The sequence below is a fragment of the Danio rerio genome, chromosome 3 (genome assembly GCF_049306965.1).
Source record: "Danio rerio strain Tuebingen ecotype United States chromosome 3, GRCz12tu, whole genome shotgun sequence".
NCBI classification, from domain to species: Eukaryota; Metazoa; Chordata; class Actinopteri; order Cypriniformes; family Danionidae; genus Danio; species Danio rerio.
The window spans coordinates 62,834,855-62,851,435 of NC_133178.1; the positions used below are offsets into that span (position 1 = coordinate 62,834,855).

Genomic DNA, 16,581 nt, shown 5'->3' on the forward strand with positions numbered 1-16,581 from the left:
GAGAATTAAAATACTCTTTATTTATTTGCATTTTAACTTTGTAAACTATAAAGTCATGCATCTCCTAACAGTTTGTGTTTCATTTTGTGCAATTGTATCCAGCTGCAGACATGCAGACCCACACATGTTTTAGGCACACACAATTCAGCAAACACTATAGTTACGACAGATGTTAATTACGACGGAGCCACCCGGCTCTTCAGTTCACGATTGCAAACCCGTATGCATCCTCCCCCGCTCTTCAGTTCGTGATCGCAACCTAATTACTGAAATTGGAAACCATAAACTGTTCACATCCTAATGAATGACAATAGTAGCATGGGTGGTCACGATCGCCATATTTGTCAAATTCAGTAGGTGGCGATAATGCTCCTGAGGAATTACTCATCGGTAAACAAACAAACAAATAAAAAATAGAAGACTACTTCGTTATTAACGATATGTATTTTGCGTAGATTGTGTGTGCTTGCCTAGATTGTGTATGTGCATGAAACCTGTGCGGGTCTGCGCTCCACACCCATTATGATGCTTTTTTTATTTTTATTCTGAGGTAGACTTGAACCGAAAGAGAGGGCGTTCTCAGCCCTTTAAAAACATACTTCATTCCTATATATTTTAAGTTCATGCAATCTTATTAATAAAGTCAAACACAATACCATGTTTGTGTATGTTTTATACTTTAGTGAGGTGTCTGGATTTCAGTCATCTGGCATCTCCTCCGCTACAGTGTTGCTGACTCTTGCCGCCATGATGGCGAAGAACAAGTTAGGGAACAGAGATCTGACATACAGAGCGGCTTTAGGGACCCAGCGAGCCATTAAACTCTCCTTCTTTTTACTACTCAAAGTCCTCAGGAGCTCAGTGGCCACATCTTTAGGGCTCACTCCAGGAGGGGTCTGTCTGTGGTCTGCATGTTCAGAGTTAAAGCAGAAGGTCCAGGGCAATACAGAGGAAAAAGAGGTATAAATCATATATGGGTCGGTCAGTGTTCTGTATTATGAACTGACCAACACAGGCTCATTCTGAAAACGTAGGCCAATATACATTTCTGGAGATCGCAAATTCAGTACATATGGCTGCATTTTGTCTTTAAAGGGTCACGAAACACCAAAACACATGTTTTAAGCTGTTGACAGTCGTATATGTGTTCCCACACTGCTAAAAACACTATTAGGACACCTATATTTCACTAAAAAGTGTAAATTGGTTGTTTTTTGCGTTATTATGAGCAAATCCGTACTTCCGGTTGGAAACAAATTTTTTAAGCTGTGTCACGACCATGACATAATAACGTGTATTCCAGCGTGCAGACTGGACGTCTGTGCCAGAGTGTGTCTTATTACATCTCCGAGTGATGCATTAATGCATGAGTAAGGCTTGGTTCAAACCAATCAGCGCGCTCTATTGTGCAACTTCATTAATATTCATTACTGTCACAGTGTTTTCACGACAGAGACGCCACATTGTGTTGGCAAAACAAGCGTGAAGTGTTGCTTTTATAGTTTGCTGCAGTTAAGTTTTGTTTTCATTTTCTCTCTTTGAGAGCGCAGCTGGAGTCACGTGTGGATTAACAGTGTACGCGACGCTAGACAACAATAACTTACGTGTCTAAGGATGAACATTGTTTACCTGAGAGCTGTTCTCATCTGCAAACGCTGAGATCCGGATTCGCTTGTAGTCTTCTCTTAAAAAAGACGCGGCTCTAGTTGCTGGTGATTGTCCTGTCTCTACAGATTTGGTAAGTGAGCGACCAGTGCTCTTTGTTTATTCAGTTTGTTCGTATCGAACTAACAATTGCACCGAGTGTAAACGTATTAGCACCACAACCAAACTTTAACCTTGTGTAGGATTTTCACCGCTCTTAGTGACCGGAATAACACACGCAGCTTTCTGACGCTACTTGCCGTGTGCATCTAAGTTTCCGGGAAATGCAGAGTTTTTTTTTTCTCATTCGCCGTGCGGTATCAAACATTGCATGAAAAACACACGCTTAGAGCAGTTCCTCCAATCAAATATCTCGTTTGTCGTGAGGGGCATGAATGAATTCCCTGAATGAAAGAGCCAAACTGCAGTTAAAGTCCACCATTTAATTATTTAGCAAATAATTCGACTACAGATGTCCATGTAAACACAGTCACTTTCTCCCCTGTGTGTGTGTATGTGTGTGTTTTGACTCTGAAACTCAGCGTGCCCAAATAGACACTCCCACACCATCCCTCTTTAGTTCCCCCGACACTCCCCCCAAACAGAGCTGGACACACCCACTTTTCTGACTTTTTCCAAAGTAGAGGTGTGAAAACACCCTGCTGAAACGAGGGGGTTTCATGGCCCTTTAAAACGAATGCGACAGGCGGTATGACGCCATTCTTTTTCGCGCTAGCAGCTGACAGCTTACCTTCATATGGACGGCTTTTCCGCTGTTACCAGTTTGTCAAGAGGCTTATAGCATACATCGGCCGACTTGAGACACAGAGAGGAGTTGATGGGGTGACGTGGTTTGAGTCTGGTGAAGAACGATTCAATAAAACAAAAGCCAAAAAAAAAAAAACATGTAAATAATAGGGTGAGGATGTGGTAAAATCTGAAAAGGTGGTAAAAGTCAGGGGGCTTTTCTTTTTCTGGACTGCTTTTCAAAAGTCTGTAGTTCGGTCAGTCAGTCTACAGCGGCCTCTTGGTGGATTTACCTGAGAACAGCAGGCATGAATGGCACTCGAAAGAGAAATTTGAGATCTCGAAAAGTGTACACAGCAGCCTTTGGTGGATTCGCAAAAACAAAAACTGCAATAAAGCGTAGCTCCTGAACATATTTGGCGCTCTTCAAAAATGTATATAGGGGTACGTTTTCAGAATGAGCCTGGGTTGGAACTATCAGCGTTCACTCACCCGTCTTCATGGATCGTGCTGTGATTTCATCCTTTGAAATTGAGCTGCTGGTTTTAATGAAGGTGTGGTTGATGGTGCTGACGGTTATTCCATATTCCTGAACCTCGGCCCGCAGACACTCAAAGAAAGCCTGAACCGCATGCTTGGAAGCAGCATCTGGACAATACAAAACATCTCACAGTGATTAAGACATTTAAATACTCAACATACCGTATACACCTAATACATACATTCATTCCACTCCGGCTTAGTCCCTTATTAATGAGCTCTCATTCACACACATACACTACGAACAATTTAAGCTTACCCAATTCACCTATAGCAAATGTGTTTGGACTGTGGGGGAAACCGGAGCACCTAGAGGAAACCCATGCCAACTTGGGAGAACATGCAAACTCCACACAGAAACGGCAACTGACCCAGCCGAGGCTCGAACCAGCGGCCTTCTTGCTGTGAGGCGGCAGCACTACGCGTCCTTCGTCTAATGCATATTTCTAATAGTGTTGTGGGCATTTTGTTTATATATATATATAAAGTGGGCCAAAAAGGATTTTGAAAATTGTCCTAACACAATGGTTGTTCTTCAATAGCTTTGATAAAAGGTTTACTGACTATTGTTTATGCATTTGTTTTGATCATTATGAACCTGTCTGGTATTGTTGTATCATTTTACTGTGCAACCATTTCCAAATGTTTCTATGTTTGTATATTAATTCAGCATTTGAAATGACGTGAATGACATAATACTGTATAATAACTACTAATGAACTTGTTCAAAAGGCTTTTGGAGCATTGTACTGCTGACCAATAAGCATTGCAGCGTCACTTTAATGGGCGGGAGGACTTGGAGAAGGAAATGAAGCAGGTGTGCCGAGCAGACAAAACCTATTGTATTTATACACAATTGTTTTGGTGTGATCTTTTCTTTTTTGTTAAGCAGAGTACGAATATTGCATTGGAATTCAAAGAAAAAAGATGTTTTATTTTTTTATGAGAATACAGATGATTTCAAAATTTGGCATATTGTTAATTTGCTCATTATAAATGGAAAATTGTTTATTTATAAAAGTAAATGGGCTCTGAAATTTTTTTTTTTTACCCACTTTAAAATAGAAATAAGTCATTACATGCACGAATAAAGAAACACAAAATACCAAAGCAAAAACAACTGTTAATTATTTAAAATGAAAAATAATTATTAAAAATTACAAATTACTTATATAAAATTAAATTTTGTTTTTGAATATTTTTCACCTTCTATTGTACTTGACTGGATGCTAATTTAATGTTGTTATTGCCCTTGTATGTTCTTTACTAAAATTGCAAAAAAAAAAAAAAAAAAAAAAAAAAAAGAGTAGACAAAACCTGAACTGAAATCGCTGCAAAGTGAAAGGTATCCGCTTATCTGCTAATGTTTACATGCAGATCAACACTGCTGCTGATGTATATAGTTGTGCGTGCACAGAAGGTGCATTTGGTTTGACTGATGTAAATGCCTTGTTATTTTGTATTGCGGGTGGAATGCATCCATAAAGCAATAGCGCCATAATGTCCGATTTTGCACTTGTAATTGAAGAAAGTTGATGATTAAGCTTGCTTTCATGTGGAGTAGACTTAATGCACGTAATCTAAACCATTTACATAGATAAACGCGATTGTTTCATCGAGTTATTTACCACTTAAACTTGATTTATTATATCTTTGGAAATGTGCCTCAGTCATGTTTGGTCTATTAGCGCCCTCTTGTGGACAGTCAGGGAACGGCTGCTCCTATTATTTGCCCTCACAGGGTGTGCGGTTACTGCAATTTGTATTCATGTTTTATAAGCATTGTTATTTGATGTTCTAATAATTATCTTTAAAATTACTCATGTGAGATTGTTTTTGTATTGTTTCAGAAAACCACAACTTGGTAAATGTTCGAATGAGACATGGAGTCGGAGAGAATTTCTTCTAATCTAATAGATGACAGTAAACACTTCTGCAGGGATTCAGACACACCTGAATCAGGACTAAAATTACACCTCAGTTACAGAACTGTTAATATCTTACTGATAATAGGGTAATAAGCGAGTTCTAATAGCATGAATTGTGACCCAAACTAAAGTGTTACTAAGGTTTATTTGCATCCTAAATGGCTAATATACAGTAATTAGCATTTGTATTATAAAAATGTTTTTAATAGAATCACACTGTATTCAGGGTCAAACAGTCCTCAAACAGCTAAATGTAAACAGGTTATGAGGAGAATATGGAGGTTTACGTTTACATTTGCTCATGTAGCAGATGCTTTAATCCTTTAAGCGATTTACAAGTGAGGATAAAAGAAGCACAGCAGATCAGCATAGTAGCAGTATATAAATGACAAACACCACCTGACAAAAGTCTTGTTTCCTATCCACATTTTATGAACTGCATATAATAACTTCTAGTTGATGAGATGGTATCAGAAGTGGCTTATATAAAATGCCTATGTAAAGTCTCTAGATTACACTTATTTTACTAAAATAAAATATGATCATGTCTTGATTTTTAATGACTTCATTAGGACAGTAAGGTCTGACTTTGCTTAGACAAAAGTCTTGAACTTAGCAGAAATAATGTCCAGTATAGAATATAAAGTCATGCTGCAGTGGAGACAGAATGAATATTGTGTCTCCATCATGAGCTTGGAGGACTGCATCCATACATCTTTGAGATGGCTCAAATCATTCATTAATAAAGTCATCTGAAATGGCAAAGAAAGCTTTCTTCATCAAGATTCTTTGGATTCATCTTCAATGTCTCCTCTTTCATCTATTTCCCCAGACATGCTCAATAATGTTCATGTCTGGTGACTGGGCTGGCCAAACCAAGAGCACCTTGACTTTCTTTGCTTACAGTAGCTTTGATATGGAGGCTGAAGTATGAGGAGGAGCGCTATCCTGCTGGAGAATTCCCCCTCTCCTGTGGTTTGTAATGCAGCGCAAATGTCTTGATACCTCAGGCTGTTGATGTTGCCATCCATTATGCAGACTAATTTCTGAGAGAATCTTGGGTTCATGCTGGTTCCAGTAGGTCTTCTGCAGTATTTGTGATAACTGAGATGCAGTTCAACAGATGATTCGTCAGAAAAATCCACCTTCTGCCACTTCTCCAAATAATCAACTAGAAGTCAAGTTATAATTTGTTGCTCTTACAACTGGGATAGACAACAAGACTCTTGTCAGGTAGTGTACATATAAGTTATTAAATCTACAAGTTTTATTTATTTATTTATTTATTTATTTATTTATTTATTTATTTATTTACTTACTTAAATTATTTGTTTTCCCCCCTTCCAAGCATATAGAAAGGAGAGTGTATCCTACAGGTGGTTTGTTAAGCCCACTCACCTGCGGAGCACACTGAGGGCAATATTCACCCACAGGTTAAGTTTATATTCATCAACATCAATGTAAACCAGTGTAAAATCTCACATGTGGTGCGGAAGGGCATCGCCAGTTTCCCCTGAATGCTGTTGACTAGAAGAATGTGACCTGATCTTCTGGAGATCAGCGATGGTAGAAAACCTGTGAGGAAAAAACATTTGCGTCAGTCATGAAACTCAGCAATCTGCTACAAATCACTTGGAATTGTAACGCCTGGGTTTACTCGAAAAGGCACAAGTTTGCAGGATTATCAAAACACGTATATTTATTTACAAGACTTACGAAGATGAACACAGGAAGAACATGGTGTGAAGACAGACATTGACATAGTGAGAATACCGGACAATGGAGGAACTGAATACAGGGACTTAAATACACATGAAGGTAATGACAATGATTAGACACATGGGGGATGAACACAGGTGGAACTGGAACAAAGGAGCACATGGTGAAGGTCACATGAGAAAAACAAACACACGAGGGAGTCAGGTTGTGACTAATAAAGAAGCATTTTCTAGGAAATATTTTATACACTTTTAAAAAAATCTGTAATTTTACAGTTTAATTCCAGCAGCTAGGGTGCTGGAAAAACTAGTGAAATAACAAGTGTTAAATTACAGAAATTTACCGTGAAATAACAGATATTAAATTACAGAAATTTACCGTAAAATAACAGATATTAAATAACAGAAATTTACTGTAAAATCACAGATATTAAATTACAGAAATTTACTGTAAAATGACAGATATTAAATTACAGAAATTTACCATAAAATAATGGATATTAAATTACAGAAATTTACCGTAAAATAACAGATATTAAATTACAGAAATTTACCGTAAAATAACGGATATTAAATTACAGAAATTTACAGTAAAACAACAGATATTAAATAACAGAAATTTACTGTAAAATAACGAATATTAAATTACAGAAATTTACAGTTTAATGACAGATATTAAATTACAGAAATTTACCATAAAATAACGGATATTAAATTACAGAAATTTACAGTAAAACAACAGATATTAAATTACAGAAATTTACAGTAAAATGACAGATATTAAATTACAGAAATTTACCATAAAATAATGGATATTAAATTACAGAAATTTACCATAAAATAATGGATATTAAATTACAGAAATTTACCGTAAAATAACAGATATTAAATTACAGAAATTTACCGTAAAATAACGGATATTAAATTACAGAAATTTACAGTAAAACAACAGATATTAAATAACAGAAATTTACTGTAAAATAACGAATATTAAATTACAGAAATTTACAGTAAAATGACAGATATTAAATTACAGAAATTTACCATAAAATAACGGATATTAAATCACAGAAATTTACCGTAAAATAATGGATATTAAATTACAGAAATTTACCGTAAAATTACAGTTATTAAATTACAGAAATTTACCATAAAATTACAGATATTAAATTACAGAAATTTACAGTAAAACAACAGATATTAAATTACAGAAATTTACCGTAAAATTACAGATATTAAATTACAGAAATTTACCGTAAAATAACGGATATTAAATTACAGAAATTTACAGTAAAACAACAGATATTAAATAACAGAAATTTACTGTAAAATAACGAATATTAAATTACAGAAATTTACAGTAAAATGACAGATATTAAATTACAGAAATTTACCATAAAATAATGGATATTAAATTACAGAAATTTACCGTAAAATAACGGATATTAAATTACAGAAATTTACAGTAAAACAACAGATATTAAATAACAGAAATTTACTGTAAAATAACGAATATTAAATTACAGAAATTTACAGTAAAATGACAGATATCAAATTACAGAAATTTACCATAAAATAACGGATATTAAATTACAGAAATTTACCGTAAAATAACGGATATTAAATAACAGAAATTTACCGTAAAATAACAGATATTAAATTACAGAAATTTACCGTAAAATAACGGATATTAAAGTACAGAAATTTACAGTAAAACAACAGATATTAAATAACAGAAATTTACTGTAAAATAACGAATATTAAATTACAGAAATTTACAGTAAAATAACAGATATTAAATTACAGAAATTTACCGTAAAATAACGGATATTAAATTACAGAAATTTACAGTAAAACAACAGATATTAAATGACAGAAATTTACAGTAAAATGACAGATATTAAATTACAGAAATTTACCATAAAATAACGGATATTAAATTACAGAAATTTACCGTAAAATAATGGATATTAAATTACAGAAATTTACCGTAAAATAACAGATATTAAATTACAGAAATTTACCGTAAAATAACGGATATTAAAGTACAGAAATTTACAGTAAAACAACAGATATTAAATAACATAAATTTACTGTAAAATAACGAATATTAAATTACAGAAATTTACAGTAAAATAACAGATATTAAATTACAGAAATTTACCGTAAAATAACGGATATTAAATTACAGAAATTTACAGTAAAACAACAGATATTAAATTACAGAAATTTACAGTAAAATGACAGATATTAAATTACAGAAATTTACCATAAAATAATGGATATTAAATTACAGAAATTTACCATAAAATAATGGATATTAAATTACAGAAATTTACCGTAAAATAACAGATATTAAATTACAGAAATTTACCGTAAAATAACGGATATTAAATTACAGAAATTTACAGTAAAACAACAGATATTAAATAACAGAAATTTACTGTAAAATAATGGATATTAAATTACAGAAATTTACCGTAAAATAACGGATATTAAATTACAGAAATTTACAGTAAAACAACAGATATTAAATAACAGAAATTTACCGTAAAATAATGGATATTAAATTACAGAAATTTACCGTAAAATTACAGTTATTAAATTACAGAAATTTACCATAAAATTACAGATATTAAATTACAGAAATTTACAGTAAAACAACAGATATTAAATTACAGAAATTTACCGTAAAATTACAGATATTAAATTACAGAAATTTACCGTAAAATTACAGATATTAAATTACAGAAATTTACCGTAAAATAACGGATATTAAATTACAGAAATTTACAGTAAAACAACAGATATTAAATTACAGAAATTTACTGTAAAATAACGAATATTAAATTACAGAAATTTACAGTAAAATAACAGATATTAAATTACAGAAATTTACCGTAAAATAACGGATATTAAATTACAGAAATTTACAGTAAAACAACAGATATTAAATGACAGAAATTTACAGTAAAATGACAGATATTAAATTACAGAAATTTACCATAAAATAACGGATATTAAATTACAGAAATTTACCATAAAATAATGGATATTAAATTACAGAAATTTACCGTAAAATAACAGATATTAAATTACAGAAATTTACCGTAAAATAACGGATATTAAATTACAGAAATTTACAGTAAAACAACAGATATTAAATAACAGAAATTTACTGTAAAATAACGAATATTAAATTACAGAAATTTACAGTAAAATGACAGATATTAAATTACAGAAATTTACCATAAAATAACGGATATTAAATTACAGAAATTTACCGTAAAATAATGGATATTAAATTACAGATATTTACCATAAAATTACAGATATTAAATTACAGAAATTTACAGTAAAACAACAGATATTAAATTACAGAAATTTACCGTAAAATTACAGATATTAAATTACAGAAATTTACCGTAAAATTACAGATATTAAATTACAGAAATTTACCGTAAAATTACAGATATTAAATTACAGAAATTTACAGTAAAACAACAGATATTAAATTACAGAAATTTACCGTAAAATTACAGATATTAAATTACAGAAATTTACCGTAAAATTACAGATATTAAATTACAGAAATTTACCGTAAAATAATGGATAATAAATTGCAGAAATTTACCAAAAAATTAAAGATATTAAATTACAGAAATTTACAGTAAAACAACAGATATTAAATTACAGAAATTTACAGTAAAACAACAGATTTTAAATTACAGAAATTTACCGTAAAATTACAGATATTAAATTACAGAAATTTACCGTAAAATTACAGATATTAAATTACAGAAATTTACCGTAAAATAATGGATAATAAATTGCAGAAATTTACCGTAAAATAACTGATATCAAATTACTGAAATTTACTGTAAAATAACGGATATTAAATGACAGAAATTTACCAGAAATTTTAATTTGAGGAAATTTCTGTAATTTAATATCCATTATTTTACTGTATATTTCTGTAATTTAACTGCCGTTATTTTACAAGTTTTTACGGCACCCCAGCTGCTGGAAATAAATCGTAAAATTACTGATTTTTTCTACAGTGTACTTAATTGTCTAGAAAATGCTTCTTAATTTAATAATTGTTAAATATTTGGACAAGATATGAGAACATTTTTTACAGTGTATCCACTTTGCAGGGCACTTGCGATTGTATTAAAAGAGAAACAGAGTGCAGAGTTGCAAAAATTTTTTTTGCATTAACAGGACTGACAGTTGTTGATCTGTGGTGTTTTACCTTTAACCAGTGTGATCGGCCCAAAGTAGTTGACGTCCATGAGCAGTCTGTCCATCTGAAGAGAGAGACTGTGAACAGGAGCCTTCAGCTTCATGCTGCTGTTGAAGACAAGCACATCCAGACAGCAGAAACACTCCAGGATCTCCGAGATCACCTCAGGAACGCTCTCCATACCACTGAAGTCCAGCTCCACAAGTTTGGGTGGAAAAGTCTGAGCGGTAGAGTTGCACAGGATTGGGTTTATACCACATACATGATTAGGGTCAAAACCTTTCTGATTGTGTTGTGGCTGTTAATGTTGCACTCACAAGTGTTGGATCTGATTGACTCGTCAGCTGCTCAGCAAGAGCCTCCAGCTTTTCCCAGTTGCTTCCACAAAGGATCAGTCTGGCTCCTCCAGCGTGGAAGAGTTTGGCACATTCTGAAATCAGTCACAGTTTTTAATAAAATTAGAAATATTTGCAAACATCTGAAAATTATTTATTGCAGAGACCAGTCTAGAGTGTTAAATAAAACACTGAGCATATACAATATGATCCCATTCTGCAGTGTGTTGAAGTAAATGGCTAATAAAGTGCTGATTGATAATTAATATTGAGCACTGGCTGTAAACAAAAAGAATCACTGAAGATACAAAAACTGTTGAGCTTCAGAAGATCAGAAAAAAACAATTAAGTCATATTTGCTAATTGTTAACAACAGCTCTGTTTCCATCCAAAAACGCAAATTAACTTTATGCCAAAACTGGATTATGGCATAAAAGACGAGCGAATAAAGCAGCGTTTCCATCCAACGAGTCAAATCGTCACTTCCTGATTATCTGGTGCCAAAGATCAACAGTAAACACTGAATTTGCTGTGGTCAGAGAAGCTGCATCAATCTTTTCTTCATTTAATAAATGACTTGCACCTCAGAAGGTAATCCTGACAGGCAGTGAACAGGCGGTGGCGTTTGAAGGTGTCAGACGCGGAGCACAGATGCTCTTGATTCTGGAGGTGATTACTAATATAATAACACTAATACTGAAACGGTTACTGCATTTTAGAATGACCAATTCAACATTTCAGATGGTTTACAGTGTGCTCAGCCTGCTGGTTTGTCCATTCACACACATTTTTATCATCACATGATCTCTTAACACAAAATCACATGATCTCTTTTAATGTGCATACTGGAATTTGTGCGGTAAAAGTGTTTCCATCATAGTTTATGCGCATCTTTTCTTATCACATAAAAAGTTTCCTACTCAGTTATTTTCAAAATTTATGCACATGATTTCCATCAACCGTTTTTTTATGCGCATAGCCAAAATGCGCATAAATAGGTGGATAGAAACATACATAGCTAATGTACTTGGTTTTCATAATTTAATTTTGGGATGGGTGGCAGGGCGGAGGTTTAGGGAAAGGGTTAAGTAGGGGATCATTTAATCGTCAGTCATTCAGTCAGTCAGTCAAAAGCAGCCTCAGGTGGATTTACATGGGAAATACAGGTGCGAATGGGGTGACAAGGTTTGAGACGGTGAAGAAAGACTCCATAAAGCAGGTATGACAAAAACAGGAAATAACAGGGTAAGAATGTGGTAAAATCTGAGAACATGGTAAAAATCCAGGCTTTTTCTAGATTGCTTTTCAAAAGACTATTATTCGGTCGGTCAGTCAGTCAGCAGTGGCCTCTGGTAGATTTACGTGAGAAAAGCAGGTGCCAATGGCACTCACGAGAGAAATTTGAGATCTGAAAAAGCATACACATCGGCCTTTTCACGAATCGTGGATTCAAAAACGAAAGCAAAAACTGTAAAAAATAAAAAATTAAAAATGTAGCTCCAGGGACATATTTAGTGTTCTCCAGAAATGTATATAGGGCTATGTTTTTAGAATGAGCCTGGGTTGGTTAATGAATACAGTTATACAGTTTTAGCATCAATTTGTAAAAAGGTGACATGCTTTTGGTGGTAAAAATAACATAATGAAGCATGACAGAAATATGTGTTTATATTAATTGCAGTAAATTTCTTTAAAGCTCACATGAATTAGAAGCAGTGTTTTTGTATGTTGTATTGTGATGCAGTTGAGAATTGGAATATATTCAATAAGAAAACAGTGGGTGTGGCTTGTTTTTTTCTACTACGAGCTGATTGGTTGTAGTAAAGTAGAAAATTCATTCAGAACGATCAGGAAATAAGATTTAGAAGAGTAACCTAACAGACTCCTCCTACTCACCTTTTTTGTTTGTTGTCAAAACTGATAGCGGGCGTGGTTAAGTATGTTAGCCACGCCCAATCTCTCAGACAGACATAATCTGAGAATTTAATTGAAAACAAACAGGAAGTGCATTTTCAAATTTCAATTTTAGATTACAAGAGCAAACAATTCTTTTCTATAATGACATGCACAGATGAATTGTTCACCACAAAACTGGCGATGTGAGATTACAAAACCATATGGTTAGTTTTCATTTATTTTGTACTTTAGCAGTATTTATATTCTGCCAAGCTGAAATGAACTTTTTTTCTCTAAAGAGTTGGTCTGGTTGTGCATTGCAGAGCAGTACCGTTTCCAACTGTTGAGAGTGAATCTGTAATCAGCACTACTTTGTTTCTCACAGTTGTCTTGGCCAGATGGCTGAGTATCAGTGTGTAGAGATAAAAGACAGCAGCTGCAAGCAGAACCGCCGACAGCACAAGCCAAGCCCAGGACACATCCAGCCTCTGAGAGAGACCAAACAACAGATCAGCAATACAAATACATCCATACTGTTTGATGGAATGACTACAGAACATTGAGAATGAGTCTAATAACTGCTCACCCTAATGTCACTCCAAACCAGAATCATGTTTCTCTATTAAAATTAATATCTGTTTAATCCCTGCTGATAAATAAACAGCATATGGTGGTCAGGTATGTTTGATGCTGGTATTGCTGGTTCCAAAGCTAGTCTTGTTGGTCTTAATGCTAGTCTTGCTGATCTTAATGCTGGTCCTGCTGGTCTTAATGCTGTTGTTGCTGGACTTAATGCTGGTCTTGCTGGTCTTAATGCTGGTCCTGCTGGTCTTAATGTTGTTCTTGCTGGACTTAATGCTGGTCTTGCTTGTTTTATTGGTGGTCTTTATGCTGGTCATAATGGTTGTCCTGCTGGTCTTGCTGGTTTTAACGGGGGTCCTGCTGGTCTTAATGCTTGTCTTGCTGGTATTATTGGTGGTCTTTCTGGTTTCTATGCTGGTCTTAATGCTGGTCTTAATGGTGGGCTTGCTGGTCTGTTGCATTGAGACCAGCAAGACCAGTATACCAGCATTAAAACATAGCTTCCCAGCATTAATGTATTTCTTTCAGCAGTGATGACATGAATATTCTGTCAATATTATACCAAGCATTTAAATTTTCCTCTAAAAGGCTTAAATACATTCAAGGTAGTTCAATTGACTTAAATAATTAAAAAAGCCATATCAGCCTGAAACAACAGAGTACATAATGATACAATTTTAGATTTTTGTAAATGGTTTGCTTCAAAGCTTGATAAATAACTTGTCATTTCTCACCATAATGTCACTCATCCCCATGTTGATCGTGTTTCAGTAACGTTGGACCTTAAACAACAGCGAAAAATGTACATTAATATGAATTAAAGCCATTCCTTGACAGACATTATCAGTTATCAAACTCAATTTTTTTCTGCAGAATTTCAGCTGAATTTTGCAATCATTCAACAAATTAAGAGACCACTTAAAAATGGCTTATTTCTCTGGTTGAACAATTTAAAAAAATGTTTTGCAGATTACTGATTTCTTTTTGATTTAAAATGTCAATTAAATTGTGCAAAGTATGTGTAAATTATCAGTTTTCTATATTTATGGGACCATCTATGAACATTATAGAACCTTAGGATTTCTTGCAACAGCTTTTAATCTTCAAAAGTTTAAAAAAAGTGATTTTTTATTGACATTTGTAATAGTTTAATAGTTTAATAAATAGTGATTTATTGTCTGGGTTGGTGTTGTAAGTCATGCTACAAAAGCCTACTAATTAACTGCAAGCGCATGTTCTGTTGTTTTACAGAGTTATTTCCCCATATGTTATTTCTAAAATGTCAAAAGTGACTTTGTTAAACTGTAGAGTTGAATTTTCAACATTAAAAATCGGCAGAGCAGGGATCAACATCCCATAATGCAACTAACAATCGTAATTAAACAGAAAACAATCACAAAATTTGCAAATTGTTCATTAGCAGATTTTTTATAGCGTACCAAAGAGGGTCTGAACTTAAAAATTTATTAAATTAATTCATAGGTGACACTGGCTCACGGCTGATTTAAAAAATATACGGTTGAAGTCAGAATTATTAGAGGCTATTTGGATTTTTCTGTCTTTTTAAAATATTTTCTAAATAAAGTTTTACAAAGCAAGGAAATTTTCACAGCATGTCAGATAATATTTTTTTTTTTGTCTGGAGAAAGTCTTCTTTGGTTTATTTCAACTAGAATAAAAGCAGTTTTTAATTTTTTTAAGAGCCATTTTACGGGCTAAATTATTGGCCCCTTAAAGCTAGATTTTTTTCATAGTCTACAGAACAAACCATCATTACAAAATAACTTGCCTAATAACCCCTAACCTGCCTAGTTAACCTAATTAACCAAGTTAAGCCTTTAAATGTCACTTTAAGCTGTGTAGAAGTGTCTTGAAAAATATCAAGTCAAATATTATTTTATATTATAAAATCTTATTTTTTTAGAAATGTGTTGAAAAAAAATCTCTCCGTTAAACAGGAATTCGGGGGGGGGGGGGGTCTAATAATTCTGACTTCAACTGTATATATCCTGTCATTCATTTAATAAATTGAGTGCAGACCTTTTTTGGTAATTGTAGAAATGTGGTCACAGCACCAAATTATCTGGAAGAGCATTGTAATTTACATTTGATTGACTTTTAAAAAGTAAAAAAATAACATAAAATGTAGTCTTAAGACATTTAGATTAATTTTAGATCATGTTGTATCTTCAGAAGTGTTTAAAGTCAATATGGAGTTGACCACCTAACAGTGTCTTTATCAGTCGTTATGTTAATTTCTGTGCTTTCTGAATCTTGTTTGGGTCATAATGAACCCAAATGTGCAATGAGGGTTCAATAGTTGTTAAACCATGGAGTAAAAACCACTATAAAGTCTATCAGGATGGTTTAATGGACGCTCTGTGTTCACAGCATTTACAGCATGCCGACTGAGAAGATCTCTAAATATATTCCAGCGTTGAATTAGCATTACTGCAGAGCTAACTGAGGAACAAAACAAACTAGATAATGTTCAGTCAGACATCATTAACAGCACTGAAGGAACATGTTTTAAACACAGAAAACATCAAACACATTCAACACAACTAATCTATGTCCAAATATTTTATATTATACTTGATTACTTACCACAAACATGGGTCTATAAGCTTCTGTAGATGTTTAGCATTAGCATCTGTGGTTGTGAGTGTCTTAACTTCTCTGTGCTTTACAAAGCTTTGCACACACACACACATGGTCTGAGTGCTGTAATTAGACCACAGCTGAAGCTGTCGTGTATACATAGCAGCCTGTGAGTCAGTGAGTTTCTACAAAGCTTTAAAGTAGCGGTGTGTTTCATAAGTATTTTATTATATCATAATAGGCTTCATCCATTTAAGCAGTACCCAAAGCATTTAGGTGGACTAGCATTAACAGCTAATCAGTATTTTCATTGTGTCACTTTTCACAAGCCCACTAGACCCAGA

The 16,581-nt window shown here is 33.5% G+C and overlaps 1 protein-coding gene across 1 annotated transcript; it reads right to left on the reverse strand.

Moving 5' to 3' along the window:
* On the reverse strand, positions 1-16,332 carry dhrs7ca (dehydrogenase/reductase (SDR family) member 7Ca). The gene is made up of 8 exons (NM_001013539.2): positions 16,244-16,332; positions 14,371-14,418; positions 13,386-13,542; positions 11,141-11,253; positions 10,833-11,043; positions 6,342-6,434; positions 2,884-3,039; positions 1-907 (listed from the first exon to the last, which is right to left on the reverse strand). Exons 2-8 carry the CDS (start codon positions 14,389-14,391, stop codon positions 699-701), a joined length of 960 nt encoding a protein of 319 aa, NP_001013557.2. The 5' UTR covers positions 14,392-14,418; positions 16,244-16,332; the 3' UTR covers positions 1-698.
* Positions 16,333-16,581: the final 249 nt, after the last annotated feature.

What these genes read in the sequence shown, in the direction of transcription:
- dhrs7ca (NM_001013539.2), bottom strand. Translation starts at nt 14,391, where the DNA reads ATGGGGATGAGTGACATTATG. An exon ending in ACTCTCAACAGTTGGAAACG is followed by an intron (nt 11,254 to 13,385) that starts GTACTGCTCTGC and finishes GACTGATTTCAG; the next exon opens with AATGTGCCAAACTCTTCCAC. An exon ending in AGCACGATCCATGAAGACGG is followed by an intron (nt 908 to 2,883) that starts GTGAGTGAACGC and finishes CTGAACATGCAG; the next exon opens with ACCACAGACAGACCCCTCCT.